Consider the following 18,986-nt stretch of genomic DNA (forward strand, 5'->3'; position numbering starts at 1 on the left):
CGGAATATAACAATAAAAATAATTAACAAAACCAGAAAAATGATAGAAAATAGCCAAAACTTGTAAAAATAAAAGTAGATCTAACCGTGAAAAAACCCGCATGCCAAGACTCTCGTCTGGGATCTGAGATCCTTGATGGGAGATCTTGGCAGGAGGATTTTTTGGCGGCTAGGTAGATTTTAGGATTTTTAAAAAAAAGATCTAGTCGGAGAAAAAACCCTCATGCCAAGACCCTTATCTAGGATCTGAGACCCGTGAAAGGAGTTCTTGGCCTGAGGATTTTTAGACGGACTAGGTAGGGTTTCTGGAAATTTAAATCTAATATTTATCAAATTTGATGGGTTTTTTGGGAAATCTATTGGTAGGATAAGGTTTAAGAGGGTGTGGGGAGTGTGTGGTATAAGTTTGAGTGTGTTTGGAGTTCCACCGCCACCGTAGGGCGATTTCCGGCAGTGGCATGGGGGAAAGATTTTAGGGCGGCCAGGGTTTGGTTTAGAGAGAGGTGAGAGACGGGGCGTCTATAGGGCTAGAGAAAGAGAGACGTGGGGGGGGGGGGGGAATGAGGGGGGTGAAGGCGTTTGGACAATTATATACTAAATGGGTGAGGGAGTTCCGAGCCGTTGGATCTTGTAGAGATCAACGGCTGGGATTAATTGACATCTAAACGACGTCGTTTGGTTTAGTGATGGGGCAGACCGGTTTGGGGGTATTAGGCTTGGGCGCTTTTAGGTTAATTTTGGGGATTGGGCTGGTTTTATACTAGCCCAGTCCGAATTTAGGCTAACCTATTTTGTTTAATTAATATTAAGTCTATTTAATTTAAACAAATCCTAAATTAAGTGCTAAATTACCTTAATTTGTAAAATTAAACCAACTATCTATTTGTGTTATTTGCATAATTAGTTAATCTTCAATTATTAAAGGAAAAATCACTAATTTTAACGCTAAAACTAAAAATGTCAAAAATAAACCATTTTTTGTGATTTTCTTCTAATAATATGATCAAATCATGTAATTAAGTGCTAAATTCAATAAAAACCTAATAATGATATATGACGAGGATTTAAATATTTTGTTGTTTTCTATGATTTCAAAAATGCTAAAACAAATGCGTGAGAAATGCAACTAAATGAAAATAATAGCGAATAATTAACAAAAATTCTAAGAAAAAATAAATATGAATAATTTATTTATTAATTTTGTAGGAATGTTTTGGTAGGTTAAAAATTACATGCTCACAGCTGCCCCTCTTTGCTCGGAAACACGAAGAGTTTTCGGGCAAAGACAAAGTGAGCAGTGAGGGACCAATTTTACCCGTTTTGATACTCCGTGGGAAGCATTTTGAAAATGTTTGACCGAACATTGCTTTAAAGATTGCCTACATATCCGTGGCTACAAAGGAATCAGGTCAGTGTAGTTCTGAAAGTTTTTGGTAGCTGGGACTACCGGAAAACTGTGATTTCACTGCTATTGTTGTTGTTACTGTTGTTGAGCTCTTCATTACAACAAAGTAAGAAATGAAGAAACTAACCAAGCCTATCAGCTACGAGTTACAAGATTCCTAGCTGTAAATTTTCGAAGCTTGGTCTTGATGCAGACTCTGATTTGGATCTCGATGCTTGTTAGCCGCAGGTGCTAGTTCAATCTTCTTCATCTTTTCGGATCAAGATGGGACATGAAAAACTTGAGACTTCAATCTCGTCTCGAGCAGCCCATATCTTCTCCGCTTCTGTACTTTGGGTTTTTCTTTTTCTTCTTTTCTTTATTCTAGATTGAGACATCTTCTTTTGGTCATTTCGAACCCAGTACTTTAAGGTATAACCTGCTCAGGAGTCAAAACAAACGAACGAAATTTTTGCCCCAGTTTTCACTAGGAAACTTTCGTGAGTTATTGTAACAAAATTCTATACTACTTCATTATCGAAAGCGATAAAAGACGGGAATGGTGTACCCGGAGTAAATGTAGACTAGAGAGTGGAGACCCTATATCTAAAAGTAAAATCAACTAGGGATTGAAGACCCTACGTTGGGAGAAATCACTAGGTTATGTTGGTATCAACTAGGGAGTGGGACCCTATGTTGGAAAGTCGTGAGGTTATGCTGGCATCAACTAGGGAGTGGGACCCTATGCTGGAAACTCATCAGGTTATGCTGGCATCAACTAGGAGTGGGACCCTATGTTGGAAAGTCATCAGGTTATGCTGGCATCAACTAGGGAGTGGGACCCTATGTTGGAAAGTCATCAGGTTATGGTGGCATCAACTAGGGAGTAGGACCCTATGTCGGAAAAGTCATCAGGTTATATTAGCATCAACTAGGGAGTGGGACCCTATGTTGTCTTAAGTTTTTTTTTTTTAACATTATTTCTTCTTTTCTTCCTTTATTTTGAGAGGATAAGTGAACGCGGAAAAGAATTTGGAGGAGACTTACCTTTTGGAGTTGTTTTTGCAAAGTTGTTTCTAGTTTTTGCGCAACTTTTTTTGATTGTCCCTGCTTCTTGTAAGGTTGCTTTCGGGTTACACCTGTTTTTCTATTTCCTTCAAACAAAGAATAATTTGTCAGTTTGAAATGGTGGTTGCTTTCGTGGCCTTCATTATTTTGGTCACTTGATCTCGGCCCATCTTTTGACGAAAATCTCAACTGCTTGTTGGCTCGCTGGGGATTGGATTCATTTCTAACTCTGGAGATCTTGGCTTTTCCAAAATCTTACCAGGACAGTTAATTACGTGGGACTTAGCCTTCTTTAACTTTACTGTGCCTTTGTAGCATTTTAACTTTGGTCCCTTTCTTTTCGGGAATTCTTTATTTCGAAGCATCAACCATCATGGCCGGTCGAGGCTGGCTCGATGTACCTGCCGAGGCTGGGCGCTTTTTGCATACTAGCTTGTATCAAATGAGAACCTTATAGATCGGTCTTGCCATCCTTTCTTTGTCTTACTTTAGAATAGAAATAGACCGAAAGAGATTCAAAGAAAAAAAATAATAAAATGGACAAATGAACTTAGACGAGGGGTATCCCTTTCGGGGGAAAGAAATAAGGACTTATCTGGAGTACATGCGGACTTCAATGAACATGACATGCCTTTTGGACTAGATGCCTGATCCGTGTAAACTGTCTGACTCTTAGAAATTCATCACAACTTTTGCCTCGAAACCGAGAAACCTTGCTCCGGACTGTGTCGATGCAGACGGCTATGAGGATCCTTTTTTCGATCAGTGGCGCCCTTTGCGGGTTTTCGCCATCTGGCATCTCTCATTTCTCTTCTCATTATCGCCCTGTAGTGCTCTTTGCAAGTTTTCACTAACAAGACTCTCTCATTTCAATTTCTCTGTTTACCATCGCCTTACGGTGTGAGGGTTTTCACCGATGAGACTCTCTCATTTTATCTCACTCATTTGGTTGTATCAAATCTAAGTCACTGTATTCTTCCATTTTGGAAATCTTTACCGATTGGTCGGAAGGACTTTGAACAGGATTTGGATATAAAGAATTTGAATTTAATTATAACCTTGAAACCTTTCAAACGAAAGCATCGCCAAACCATTATAAATTCTACCCAGTTTCATCTTCGGGGGAATTTGGATTTTATTTTGGTGTGCCTGAACCCCAGAGAGAGGCTGCCTACGTATCCTTTCGGAATTAAGTCGAACGAAGTTCAAGGAAACATTTTGTTTTTGTTTCATTTTTGTTTTGATTGATCGATTTAATTTTATTTATTTTTTTGATAATTGAACTTTCAGGTTCCAAAGAAGGTGATCAAAGAAGAGTAACCGGCTCAAAAGGTTTACAAAAAGTTGATAGTATTTGGGTAGCGAGAATGAAAGCCTTCGTCATCTTAATCGGAGAGTATTAAGACCGCGAAAGGGGTTAAACATAATATCTTTTGACTGCATCTGCATTGACAGCCATTTCGGGGTTATTTCCTTCAATATCTCCTAAGTACAATGCCCCTTTTGGCAGTAGTTTTCTTATAATGCGGCAGAATACGTCTTAGAACGAATTGCCCCACTTTGAAGTTTCTAGGCCGCACTTTCTTGTTGTAAGCGCGAGCCATTCTTTGTTGGTACAACTGCTGGTGACAAACTGCGGCCATCCATTTTTCATCAATCATAGTTAACTGTTCCAGGTGAGTTTTGACCCATTCATCATCCTCGATCTCTGCTTCAACAATTATTCAAAGAGAGGGAATTTCGACTTCCGCAGGTATTACAGCTTCAGTGCCATAAACCATTTCCTCGATCATAAAATAAAAAAAGAAAAAGCATTTCGGGTTTTCATAAATTTCACATAAGATAAAAGCTCTTTTCATCATCAGAAACAACCTGATTTCCGACCTCTTGCATTGCATTACCATAACGAAAAGAAGAATAAAGAAAGTCCCGAAGAGCGGAACGGCCGTTTATAGGAGGTTTTGAAAAGAAAGGAGCAATAATCATTTTCTTGTTCTATCGGGTTTAGATCGAAATTACATCCCCCAAAACCTATACTCATTCATGTTTCACTTGTGCGTTTACAACATCCATTGCTTCTGACTATGTCGATGAAATGGGACCGCGAAGACAACCCACCACTAGAGCTTGCTTTGCTCTCGCTCCGCTCGCTCCCACATGTCTTCTTCCCACTATAGTGAAAGATCTTTCACTTCACCATAGCAGGAACCTCGCTAACCTTCTCGGCCAGTTAGTCTAACCACAGGGATCCCCTCCTGCTTACCCACCCACCGTAAACGATTACTAACGGACTTGGAATACGAATGAGATCAAAAAGGCCATCATTGGGGCAAACGATGCAATAGCTTCGGTTAGAGCAAAGCCCAAAATGGCATAACCAAATAATTGTTTTGCCAATGATGGATTTCGCGCCACGGAATGAATCGAGGAACTAAGGACGTTTCCAATACCGATAGCAGCTCCCAGAATTCGTTCGGATCCTGCACACATGTTCAATCTTTTTTTAGCGGTTTCCCCAGAGATCTTTATCATTAATGCAACCTTCATTTTGAGTCTAATTACTGCTTTTCTGTTGTTTCACTTTATAGGGTAGGGTCACCGTACCTATGTGGGTCATAGAAAAGAAAATACATAAAGCCTAACAAGCGAGCCATGCGGTTGAGGGCAGCTGAATGAATTCCTAATTGGAATTAGGGGATCTTTTTTAATTGATTCTTTTATCACACTGTGATATTTTACATCCTTGAATGGCCCCATTCGAGAACAATTGGCTGCTGACAAAATTATCAACGACTGACATTCCTTATTTCTATTTAACAACGTATGAATAGTTCCTTGAGGTTGGTTAAGAGATTGTTGAATTTTTGCCTTGGAATAGGAATAAATGGAAGAAAAGGGGTTAATATTGGTACAATCTGATCCATTATCAGAGAGCAATCCTGACCCCGACGGATCATTCCTTTTTCCGATATATGAAATAGGGGATTTCACTAACCTTAACTTAATAGCTCCATTTCTTGTTCCTGAGCGGAAGGTACGCTCAGCCCCTGATACATTGCTATTTCTTAATCCTTGCGGCAAGGGATAATGAGTCGGTTGGCTGTTAGAGTATAGCCTCTCTCGGGGTTAGCGATAAGAGTACACCGGCCCGTGTGGTAGTGGGCGAACTAAGGATTTCGTAAGTAAGGTGTAGCCCCGACTGATGTGCTCACGGTTGTGCGATATCCCAATAATGCGAAGGGCAGCTTCTCATGCCATTGCCTAGAACTTTGGATCATTTTCCTGAGGATCTTCTTGATGTTTTTGTTTGCCGCTTCAACGGTGCCATTGGCGTTGGGTCGGTAAGGGGTAGAATTACGATGCATAATTTTAAAATGTTCGCATACCTCCCTCATCAGATGACTGTTCAAATTTGCGGCATTATCGGTAATGGTAGTCTTTAGAATACCAAAACGACAGATAATGTTGGAATGTGCGAAGTCCACCACTGCTTTCTTGGTGAGGGCTTTAAAAGTGACTACTTCGGCCCATTTTGTGAAGTAATCAATGGCAACCAAGATTAATCTGTGCCTATTTGAGGCTTTCAGCTCGATCGGCCCAATGACATCCATACCCCAAGCAACAAACGGCCAAGGTGCTGACATAGGATGCAACTCTGAAGGCGGTGCATGAATCAGGTCACCGTGTATCTGACATTGATGGCACTTCCGAACAAAACTGAAGCAATCCTTATCCATGGCCATCCAGTAATAACCTGCCCGCAAGACTTTCTTTGCAAGGGCATATCCATTTATATGGGGCCCGCATACTCCTGAATGCACTTTGTTCATAACCTTTTCAGCTTCTTTGGCATCCACACACCTTAAAAGAATCAAATTTGGAGTTTTCTTATACAGCACTTCTCCGCTTAAGAAGAAACTGTCGGCAAGCCTTCTAAGGGTTCTCTTTTGGTCTCCATTGGCCTGCTCAGGGTATTCCTTTATTTTCAAGAACCTTTTAATATCATGATACCATAGTTGGACATCTGGTTCTACTTCAACCGTGTTGCAATAACCATGTATTTCCCGGATTTGAATCTCCAACGGGTCAATATGGACGTTGCCTGGATATGGCACCATTGCAGCTAAGGTAGCTAGTATATCAGCTAACTCATTGTGGAATCGAGGAATATACCTGAATTCAACGGATTTGAACCGTTTGCTAAGATCTTTCACATGTTGTCTATATGGGATAAACTTGATATCTCGAGCTTCCCATTCACCTTGTGCTTGCCGAATGATCAAATCAGAATCTCCCATGATTAATAGTTCTTCTACGTCCGTATCAATTGCCATGTTCATGCCCATGATGCAAGCTTCATATTCAGCGGTGTTATTCATACAGAAGAAACGAAGTCGGGCTGTAGCCGAATAGTGCTGACCAGTGGGCGAAATTACAATTACCCCAATTCCGACACCTTTTGCATTTACAGCTCCATCAAAGAACATTTTCCAAGTCTTAGTGTCTTCTGGAATTACTTCAGCTGAATTTACTTCCTCGTCTGGGAAATATGTGCTTAGGGGTTGGTATTCATCATCAACTAGGTTCTCAGCTAAATGATCGGTGAAGGCTTGGGCTTTCATGGCCGTGCGGGTGACATAGACAATGCCAAACTCAGTGAGCAGGATTTGCCATTTGGCTAGCCTTCCCATTGGCATCGGTTTTTGGAATATGAACTTTAGAGGGTCCATTCTGGTTATGAGGTATGTGGTATTGTCCAACAAATAATCTCTAAGCTTTTGAGCGACCCAAGTCAAGGCACAAAAAGTTCTTTCCAGCAAAGTGTACTTGGCTTCATAACCGGTAAATTTCTTGCTCAAATAGTATATGGCTTGCTCTTTCTTCCCGGTTGCATCATGTTGTCCGAGGACACAGCCAAAAGAATTATCCAGAACCGTTAAGTATAAGAACAAAGGTCTTCCGAGCTCAGGCGGGACCAACACCGGCAGATTTGACAGATATTCTTTGATTTTGTCCAAAGCTTCTTGAAACTCAACCGTCCATTTAATCGCCGCGTCTTTCTTTAGTAGCTTAAATATGGGCTCATAAGTGGTAGTAAGCTGGGCGATGAACCTACTGATGTAATTTAACCTTCCCAGCAAACTCATGACCTCTTTCTTGGTTTTTGGAGGTAGTAGATCTCAGATAGATTTTATCTTTGTTGGATCCAACTCAATACCCCTCCGACTGACTATAAACCCCAAAAGTTTCCCAGATGGAACCCTGAATGCACATTTAGCTGGATTCAATTTCAAATCATACTTGCGCAGGCGCTCAAAGAACTTTCTCAAATCCTTCATATGGTCTTCCTGCATTCTGGACTTAATAATCGCATCATCCACATACACCTCAATTTCCTGGTGCATCATGTCGTGGAAAATAGCAGTCATAGCCCTCATATAAGTTGCCCCGGCGTCTTTCAAACTGAATGGCATGACCCTGTAGCAGTAACTGCACCATGGTGTGGTGAAAGCTGTCTTTTCTGCATCTTCTTCATCCATCAGGACTTGGTGATACCGAGCATAACAATCCACAAAACACTGTATCTCATGTTTGGCACAACTGTCGATAAGAATGTGGATGTTGGGTAATGGGAAGTTGTCCTTAGGGCTTGCTTTGTTCAAATCTCTATAGTCCACACATACTCGGATTTTTCCGTCCTTCTTTGGCACTGGGACTATATTGGCCAACCATGTGCTGTATCGGACTACTCTGATTACACCAGCTGTTAATTATTTGGCAACCTCTTCTTTAATCTTATCGCTGATGTCTGTTTTGAATTTTCTTTACTTTTGTTGGATAGGTGGACAACCGGGATAAGTTGGCAACTTGTGTACCACTAGATCGACACTTAGTCCTGGCATATCATCGTAAGACCAGGCAAACATGTCTTTAAATTCAAACAAGAGCCAGATCAGTGCATCTCTAGTTTTTTCCTCGACGTGAATGCTTATTATGGTCTCTTTGATCTCTTCTGAACTGGCCAAATTAACTGGCTTTGTTTCATTTAGGTTTGGCTTAGACTTATTCTCAAATTGTTTAAATTCTTGATTTATTTCCCTAAAAGCCTCGTCTTCATCATATTCTAGTTCTTGATTTATTTTTTTGGGGTTAGACAGCGTTTTAGGATCTAGGCATGAAGTCCGCAAGCATGTCATATTATTTAAATCCGCATTATTAGAACTGAAAATAGAAAGATAAGAAAAACAGCAAAATCAGAAAGAATAATAGGAAAAGATTCATAGACGATGAAATATTGATTTCATTTCATTGAATTTTGAAGATATGAGGGTTTACATTGGAATTTAAAAAGATGATAAAACTAAAAACATTCGAGTTACACCCTGAAATAACTCGGAATGCAGAAAAGATGGCAAGACTGAACTACCTGGATTCCCGCCTGACTAGGAAGTAGCCTGCCAGTTTTGCAATTTAGCATTGGGCCCCACATATTGTACCTCATCAGTGCTCGAGCCTTCGCCTGGTTGGACCATGTGGACTTCATAGAGCATTTGCCTCATTGCTTCACAAATATCCTCAACTTCATCGGTCGTGAAAGCCTTTTCTTCTTTTTCTATATATCTTGGCTTAAAAAACAATTTGGCGAGGTGCGGGATTGGCTGAGGCAAAACCCACCCATCTTTCTTACGTTTATCGGCCCATTTTTCGTCGGTATCAGTGGCTTGGAAACCTATACCAAAGAATTTCTTGTTGGCAGCCAAGGTGACGGGTTTGTGATGCCTTGTAAGGATACCCCGAGCCCTTTTCCAGGTTTGTACCCATGCTTGATCATTTTGCTGGTGACCATGATTGATGCGCTTGATAAACAAGGTTGAGGGCATGGGGTTCCTTCCTTGCACTGGTCGGCGAGCACAATTTCGAAGGCTTGATAGATGATGTGCTTGCTTCCGTCTCTTGCCTCGAGGTATGGGACTGACGGGTCCTTGTAGATTGACTGTTCATCTTCTCCATGGACCACTATTTCTTGGTTCTCATGTTCAAACTTGACCATTTGATGGAGAGTAGAGGGCACGGCTCCTGCTGCATGGATCCATGGTCTTCCTAACAGAAAGTTATAGGGAGTGTCCATGTCCAGAACTTGAAATGTTACTTCAAAATCTACGGGGCCAATGGTTAAGATTAAGCTAATATCCCTTATTGTGTCCCTCTTGACACCATCGAAAGCACGCACGCAAACATTGTTTGGTTTAATCCTTTCAATCCCAATTTCCATCATCTTCAATGTTGATAGAGGGCAAATATCGACTCCGGACCCACCGTCTAACATGATTCTTTTCACATAGTATCCCTCACACTTGACAGTCAAGTGAAGGGCCTTGTTGTGGGCGTCTCCTTCGGGAGGCAAGTCGTTTCGACTGAAGGAGATTCGGTTGTCCTCAAAAAATCGCTCTGCCATTCTTTCTAACTGTTCAACCGTGGTCTCAATTGGAACATACGCCTCATTCAGCGTCTTTGGAAGCACTTTTGGTGTTCGTTTGAGCTCATCAGTAAAGACAAGAGTGAAACCTGGGAAGGGGCTTTTCTCAATTCATCAATTACAACATACTCCGAGGTTTTCATCTTTCGGAAGAATTCCTCCGCTTCTTCAGCCGTTACAGGCTTCTTGAGGGGGAAACTCTTCTGCTTGGTTTTGTTCAATTCTTCTGGGTTATGACACTTCCCAGATTGGTTTGTTTCATTCACTTCCCCCTTAACTTCCTTCCCTTTGTATGTGACAATTGTCTGATTGTAGTTCCAAGGGACGGCAGTAGTGTCTTTTATGGGATTTTATAGTATGCGGCTAATGATCAAAGGCTCTTCGACCCTAGGTGGAATGATGGCCCCCGTGCCACGTAAGGCCCTTTTGGTACATACATATTTGGCAGATTTGGCGTGGTTTTCCTCTGCTCCAATCTCTTTGGGAGGGCTTAACATGGGCTGTCCCTTTCTAGGGGCTCTTGGGACGTAGAGAATGGCCTCTTTGGTAGGTGTTGCCCCTGTCTTTGCTTCCCCATCCTTTTCTTCATTTTGGGGAGTGGAATTCATCTTTTTCTCATCCCTGACTTGTTTTGTCACTGCTTTAGGTTTCTTTTCGGAGTCAGCGATGGCAATTATAGCTTTTAATGTCGGGTCAAATTCTTTATCTTCATAGATCATCCCGATAACCGGCCCGTTGTTGTGACCTGGTAATAGGTTGTTGGTTACATTGGGGACTTCCTCATCCCTTAACACTACCCTCTTCTATTCGATCAGGTTCTCGACTGCTCTCTTAAGGGTCCAACAATCTTCAGTGTCATGCCCTTCTACCCCGGAGTGATAAGCGCACTTGGTACCCAGCTTGTAGGATGGAGATTCTGGGTTCTGTCTGTTCGGCGGTACAGGTTGCAACAGGCCCATTTGGACTAATTTCGGGAAGAGGCTGTAGTACGACTCGCCAATGGGTGTGAAGTCAGCTTTTCTGGGTGGTTCACGGGGATGGGTGTTATATTGGTAATTATTCTGTGGTGGACGGGGATTATACGGAGCTTGGTGAGGAGGGTTGTTTCTTGGAGGTGGAGCTCTATTCTGATTGTAATGTTGTTGTGGTCAGGTGTGCGGTTGAGCATTCATTACTGCATAAAGATGAGGGGCCATAGCATAGGCTGCATCCTGGTGGGGGTAATAATGTTGCGGTGCCCTGGAAGGTGGACCAGAATAATCCCGGGGTCTCCGAGAGTTTCTTAAGCTCGAAGCCATCATGGCTCCCTCTTCCTTTTTCTTCCTGCTTGCTAAACTTCCCGAGCCGCTCTGAATGGCTTGGGAAGTGGCTCTTAGAGCTGATTGACTTAAGATACGGCCTGCTTTTAAGCCGTTTTCTACTATTTCTCCAATTTTAATGGCCTCCGCGAATGGTTTGCCCATGGCAGACAACATGTTTTGGAAATAATCGGCCTCTTGGGCCTGTAAGAAGACACTGACCATCTCGGTTTCATCCATCGGGAGTTTTACCCTGGCCACTTGTTCACGCCATTTGATAGCATATTCTCGGAAGCTTTCCGAGGCTTTCTTTTTTAGGTTGGATAAAGAATTTCTGTCCGGACCTATGTCCACGTTGTATTGGAATTGCCTCACAAAATCTCGGGCCAGGTCATCCCCTATGATCCAATGGGAGATATCTTGGTCTATATACCATTCAGAAGCGATTCCGGTGAGGTTCTCTCCGAAGTAGGCCATTAACAGCTCCTCTTTTCCACCAGCGCCCCTCAGCTGGTTACAGTATTGCTTTAAGTGAGCAATCGAGTCTCCATGCCCGTCATATCTTTCAAACTTTGGCGTCTTAAATCCCACAGGTAAATGCACGTGAGGGAACATGCACAGATCAGCATATGACATTCTCTTTTGACCACTCAGGCCTTGTATATTCTTGAGGTTTTGCTCAATGCTTTTCATTTTTTGTACTATCTCCTCTTGTTCAGGATTCCTCAAGACTCTCTCCTGTTCTACGGGAGATTCAAATTGTGGGTGCTGAGGATAGGAATTTGGGGTAACCCGAGCGGTGTCCAATTGGAATTGGGTAGCTTGGAAAGTAAAAGTTGATGGTTCGAAGGTTTGTCGAGGTAGCATTGGTTGTGCCATACTAGAAGCTGGTGGTGCTGTGAACATGGTAGATGGTATTCCTGAAGATGGTGCTTGGGGACGAACCTCAAAAGGCATTCCAGTGAAGTTTGTTGACATGGTGGGGAACCCAAATGGCATGAATGGGTTGGCTACTGAGATAGGGACATTGGTAGTTCCTCCTGTCCTTGGGATTAACTCGGGGAAACGAGGGATAGTACTGGGTGGCTCCCTGCCATTGGACAATGCAACCCACATTTCTAACATGCGGCATCTTAACCGCCTATTCTCCTCAGCAGTTGCTGACTCAAGCTGTGGGATAACTGATGCAAGGCTCTCTTTGGGCTCAACAATAGGTAGGTGACTCTCTGAGGCCATGGCGATACTTCCTTTAGATCTCGTGAAATAAGGGTGTGAAGCCAGATTACCACCACAAAAACCAACCACCTAAAAATAGAACTTGTTCTTTTAAAGCACACGCAACAAACCGGTTAGTTTGAGACATTTAACATATAGGGAATTGCATATTGGGGATGCAATGCACCTAAATAGTTAAACGTTTTGCTAAGATGTTTTGCAACGGCAGTGTGTTTCATCCCAGCTTTATTGTCTCTCTCTCTTTTTCTTTCTTGATAATTTTCTTTTAGGGTTATGATCGAATCCTACGTGGATTGCCTACGTATCATGGCGCTGCATGAATCAGATCATTACGTAGTCCAGGGGATAGATACAAAGTAACAAAGTGCAATTTTTCATTTCATTAATAAAGGATATCTCTTTCTTTTGGGTTTTTCATTATAGGGAATTAAAGTAATGACAACAATACAGACTCAAAACAAGCGACAAAACAATTTAAAACTCTAGAAAGCAGTAAAGTACAGACTCGAAAACTGGTTAATGAAAAGTACATGAGTGCTTCTACTGGTCTTCTTGGAGCCTGTGGGGCATTAGCTAGTCTTTGCACGGGCCTTCGCGCAGTATCTTCTTGAAGACAGTCCAAGTCATCCATTACTTGGTGGACGAACGTCATCAAAGAAGCGAAAAACATGGACCTAGTCATGTCTTCACACTCGTGACATTTCATCACGACATAGTAAGTTATTTCCTTGATCCTAGTTCTGATGACTCCTTTCTCTTGAAGCAGACGCCCAATCTGTTGTGCCCGGGATTCCAACACTTATGCACTTGTGTTGTTTTGGTCCTGTAGTTGTTGCACGCTTTCTTCTAGTTGGCAGATTAGTGCATAACAATGCTCTTTTTCTGTTTTGAAATCTTTGGTTCGCTGGACCATCTCATTACCAAGGGCAAACAGCTTTTCCTTTAGAATTGTTATTTCTTTGCCATATTTCTGTCTCAAATGGTGGGCATGTTCTTTTGCTCCCTTAGCTAGTTTTGTTTGAGCATCTAGCAAATCCTTCTCAGTTTTTATCAAGTCAGTTGCATAGTCATGGACCTTCATTCTTAAGTTGTTGATGATCTTTTCATCTCTCTCGCTTCTTGAAGGCGTTTCAGAGGCTATCCTCATATTCCGGAGTTGGGCTCGGAGCGCCTCGTTCTCTCGGGTTAACTTTCTCTTTTCACTTTCAGCTACCTGTGCCTGGAAATCATTGTCAAATGTGAGGTTTCTCAATTTTTCCTCCAAGGCATGGACAGTGGCTTGATATTTCTTCTCTTTTTCTCCCCAGGCTAAACGTTCTTGGATCTTGTCATCAAAATCTTGAACATGAGGCCTTTTGGCGGGCCTTTCTCGCTCGGGCTCTGGTTGCTCATTAATGCAATTCCTTTTCTCGAACCATGCGGCATAGCCCAGATCTACTTCGCCTTTGGCAAGATCGGGTACTTGAGTATCCTCTTTCAAGTATCGGCACCCATTCCAGATTTGTTGAATTAAAGCTTCGGGAAGTGGGGCTTCGGGATGTAGCTCAATAACTTGGACACTCAAGTCTTCATCCTCACGTACTACTTGATGTCTTCCCAATTGCCTCAGAACCCTTTAGGGTGCATATGGTTGGACACTTCTCAAGCCCATCAATAGTAAATAATTCTTTGTGGCTGACATATATATAACTTCCCTCACCGGGACCCATCCTAAAGTCCACTCAATCTGATTTGACTTTAAAACTCTCAAGTGGGCAATCCAAGCTTCAACCCCTTTCGGGGAATTGTAATCTTTCACTCTTTCTTCATAGCTTTCAATGAAGTTGCTCTTGCTTAGTCCGTAGCTCATAAATTTCGGATGATGGCGAAGATGTTCAATTAACCATATTTGTAAATGAATGTTGCAACCTTCGAAGAATGTTGCCACCGCCTTACACTGAGTCAGTGCTCGATAGATATCCATCAATATTAGTGGAGCAAGTGTGTGATCTTCCTTGTTAGTTAAGACTTGTGCAATTATAGCCATACGAATATCAATTGTCCTCTTTTCATTTAAGAAGACCATGACACCCAGAAATGCCACTATGAAGGTAAAACGACGGTGAACTTTCCAAGTATCTTTGCTTTGTTTGTTGTTCAAACATTTTTCATGTGTTTGAAATCCCTCTGGATGCCCATATCAGGTGTATAGGAAGTAGAATGAGCAGCAGCCCTCGTTTACACGGTTCTTTTTTATTTTCTTACTGATGTTCATGATCTCAAAGAAACGGCGCATTGACATGGGCCTCGGGAATATGAGTTGTTGATTTCTCAAACCCCGACCAAAACCTGTATACCCCACTATTTCCTCCAAGGTGGGAGTGAGCTCGAAGTCTGAGAAGCGGAAGACATTACGGACAGGATCCCAAAAGGTCACTAAAGCCTTGATTAGATCATTTCGTGGCTTAACTTTCATGATATCGGTGAGAGCACCCAGATGTTCGACTACCAATTCTTGACCCTCTTTGTCTAAATCATACCACTACATTTGGAGCTGTAGCAGATCTTGCTCTACGTCATTTAATGGGGGATTCTGGATGGTATTCATTTTGTACCTGTGAGCGGGCAAGGTTAAGGTTGACTCTAATTTTGAAAGACAAGACCAATAGAAGTAAAGGTGGCTATTTGTACAACATCGACCAAAACGGTCATTTTGCAATGGTGGCCCCTTCTTACTTTTGAATAAAGTTTTGAGGCCAAGGTAAGGTACTTTTCTGGGAAAAGTGATGATTTATTGACAGACATGTTCGTTCTTAGCGAAAATAGCCCTTTGACAATTTAAAAGTATTCTAAGGCTATTTCGACAAAAACAACGTCGGACTTAACCGAAGCTGGATCAGTTTCTTGATCAATGGACATACTTTATTTATTTGATTCGAAAAATTAGGGTCGGCACCGATGAGGTTTGCCTACGTATCTCACATCCAGTGAGAATCAGACCCGCGTAGTTCAGTCAGTTTTGACATCATTGGAAAAGCATGATATTTACTTACTTTCATTTTTGAAATGCATTTTCTTTTTCTCATCATTTTTTTCAAAACTTTTGGCAGAGTTTCGAGGCATTTTCAAATACTGGGGTTTTCAGAACCGGGTAAATTTTCTATCCTACCTTACTCTTGGTTTTTCTATTGATTTTCTTTCCTTAGCCGGTCAACAAAAAAATCGAAATAAATAAATGCACACATAGCAGGTAAGACGCATCAGAATGGTCTTTTATTTTGGGTACACTGTCCTAGACGGACCCAACCCCTGTGTTGAGTCCCCTAAGTCAAATGCACGTGATGCAAACAAACGTACCTACTAGGGATCCGGCATGAGGCTATGTTATTCTAGGTTTAAACCTGGAGGTGTGTTCTAGACATGGCTTACCCAAGCAAACAGCTTGAGCCGAGGTGGGAGCGACGTACCGGGAGCACGATAGTCTACCCGGTCTAGTGGTTGATCCATCCTCGTTCTATTTGGTATGACCTCTAACAGAAAAGTGGGTCACGCGTACGTGTGCACCATATTATTAGAAGACTCAGAAGGGAGGCGTAAGAAGACAGTTTAATATAGTTCAAATAATATTAAAGCGGTAAATGAACGGCAATTAGCACATTAGGCCCATAAAATACAGTAATATCAACAATCAATAAAGCCAAGTATAGATCACATTAACAAGCTCGAATTCTGAACCTAGAACCAAAGATTCTGGGTTCTCTGATCCCCAGCAGAGTCGCTAGAGCTGGCACACCTCTTTTTTCCCGAGAAGGGTATAAGGGAGTTTTTTAAATTTAAGTGAAATTATTTGAATTGAGATTATTTAATTAATATCATAGTCACCACTCGAAATTATTTATTTACGGTGTTCCGAGTCACCATTTATTTTTAAAATCCCAAATCGAGGAAATTTGACTCCATTAAAAGTCTGCGAACCAGAAGACCGGGTAAGAAATTTTGTTAACCCGGGAGAAGGTGTTAGGCACTCCCGAATTTCGTAGTTCTAGCACGGTCGCTTAATGATTCATACTTGGATTATTTGATCTAATTACTCATTTTAGGACCTATGCATATTTATCCTTTACCGCTTTTAATTACTTGATTTATCTAAAGGATTACCTTAATGCAAGTTACGCGTACGTATAACCGTTTAGTTTGCTGTGTCAAAAATTATGTCACGCGTATGTATACAAAACTCACAATATTTAGTTTATTTAAGAAAAATCGTCAAAGTCGCGCGAACGCGTACCTTGGATTTATTTGAAAATCGAGATCACGTCACGCGAACATGTACGCAACCACGATAGTAGTTTAAAATCCGCGCCTAAAAGCATTTCTACGAGTATTTGATTAAGGCATTTTTATTTACTAAGAGTGTTTGACCATGGTCACGCGAACATGTACCTTGGTTTATTTTGGTATCACAACGATGTCACGCATGCGTGTACATAATTGTAATAATTAATTTACTTATGAGTACCTAAAGTCATGCCTATGTTTCTAATACTATGTCGTATATCTAGGTATAAAGTTTCAACACTAATGTTACATATTTGTTTGTATCTAATAGGGCAGCTTATCTACAAACTGCCTATCAAGGCCAAGATTTTTTAAAAGTTTGAGGCCTGATAAGGACTGAGTCCAAATAGACTCTGGCCCATGAGTATATTATCCATTGTTTGGACTATACTACTAAATTAATTGGAAAAGAATTTGGGCATGTTTGAGTCCAATTGAACTCTGACCCAATTAAGCATCTAATTAGTTAAACACATTTGATTCAGAGGTTTGGGCCTAGTAATAAGTCTGAATGACTCTGGCCCAATGCATATTTATTTGAATGAGTTTGAATTTAACATTGGTAATGACATATGTAAAATTTACCTATATTTTGTTTATATATACTTTAAAGCAGAAGTAAAAGGATCTTTGAATAAAACAAATCGAAATCTAGTTAAACTTGGCTAAATTTCCTACTGATTTGCCTAAGTTTTTCATTTAAAATGCTAAGTTTAAAACTCATTTATATTTGAAAATCTTAAAGTGGTTATCTTTAATCAAAGTGTTTGTTTAATTTAAAGACTAAAATCTAAAATACAGTTTCAGGGATCCAATTGGTTTGGGCCTGAAACTGTATCAAAGCATGCTACATTAATTATCTTGTGAACGGCCCAGTTTCATACAAATTTGAGTTATTATATTTAATCATTAAAAAAAATAGAGTAGTAAATGGCTAAAATATTAAGCGGATCTATAGCATAAGAAGATGTAAAAAACGAAATTGTTACATTTCTTGTTTTGACTAACTGAACAGTGATAAAAATCTGCTTGTTATTACTTAAACAAATTTTTTGGACTGTTTTTTCGTTATTCTCAGTAAGGCATACAGATCTCATGAACACAAAGCTGTAAACTTATTTCATAATTTGCTGACATTTTAACAGTACCACCTAAATTGCCTAGATAATTAATCCTTCATGAATTTACACATGATATATCACTCTACCAGCATCATTTAGGTGATAACTTAGCTTAAAACATTCAGTCACATTCAAACCAACCACACACTTTATAAACAGTAAATGAAACTTCATAGCAAAAAGAATGAAAATTTACATTGTTAAGGAGGTACCTTGACAGCAGCAAGAGAAATGAAAATAGTAAGAAAATAAGTCTCTGAATAAACTTTGAAGCAAAGCAGCACCAATGAAACCAGATTTCAAAAATAGGAAGATATTTTTTGATTCTGAAATATCAAGACTGATTCTCAGAAAAGAAAAGAAGGTTTTTCTCTTAAGGAATGAAGGAAAATTTCTTTCAGGCAGTGCAGAGATTTTTGTGTATATAATGTCACTCAAAATCTCTTCTTTTTAATGAAAAGGGAAGAATGTATTTATAGAGTGGGGAGGTAAAAAGGGATAAGAATTAAGTTACAAAGAATCTGTCAGAATTCCCTATAAATTAGGGAAAATGGCATCTTCTTATCAAAAATGGACAGCTGTCTAATTTCTAGTGCCTTCCTTATCTCAGAAAATGGACAAGTGTCCAGATTCTGGATATTTTTGGATCTTATCCCTATTTTCCTACTCAGAATGGGGGCAGTTTTTCCTATTCCAGAAAGGTCTAGTACTTTCTGAATTAATTTTAGAATTAGGTTTTCAAAATCGACCCTTAAGGGTCTTGAAATTACCTCAAAACCAGATTGGTTCTGAGCCTGAGTCGGGTGACTCTTGTCCTGAAAAGCTTGGGCTCTTAAACTTTTAACAAAGCTATGGACCTGTCTATTTAGTCAGGCCCAATAATAATAAAATAATAAAGCTATGGGCTTGTCTATATAGCCAGGCCCAATTAATTTAAAAATAAATAACAGAAAATAAAACGCAGCAGTAAGCAAAAACATAATAATAAAAAAATAATCTTAACACTGATTAATCTGTTTTAATTAATTAATGCAAATTAAATAACAAATGATGTAAAAATTAACAGAATATATTTAAACCTTGATT

The 18,986-nt window shown here is 40.5% G+C and overlaps 2 protein-coding genes across 2 annotated transcripts; both read right to left on the bottom strand.

The window, feature by feature from the left end:
* Positions 1-7,631: 7,631 nt before the first annotated feature.
* On the bottom strand, positions 7,632-9,907 carry LOC138897090 (uncharacterized). Its single transcript, XM_070183046.1, has 3 exons — positions 9,270-9,907; positions 8,303-8,673; positions 7,632-8,215 (listed from the first exon to the last, which is right to left on the bottom strand). The coding sequence occupies exons 1-3, from the start codon at positions 9,905-9,907 to the stop codon at positions 7,632-7,634; spliced, it is 1,593 nt and encodes a 530-aa protein (XP_070039147.1).
* Positions 9,908-11,076: 1,169 nt separating this feature from the next.
* Positions 11,077-12,462, bottom strand: LOC104104107 (uncharacterized). The gene has a single exon (XM_009612110.2). It carries the CDS (start codon positions 12,460-12,462, stop codon positions 11,077-11,079), a length of 1,386 nt encoding a protein of 461 aa, XP_009610405.2.
* Positions 12,463-18,986: the final 6,524 nt, after the last annotated feature.

Source organism: Nicotiana tomentosiformis, chromosome 8, assembly GCF_000390325.3.
Source record: "Nicotiana tomentosiformis chromosome 8, ASM39032v3, whole genome shotgun sequence".
NCBI lineage: Eukaryota > Viridiplantae > Streptophyta > Magnoliopsida > Solanales > Solanaceae > Nicotiana > Nicotiana tomentosiformis.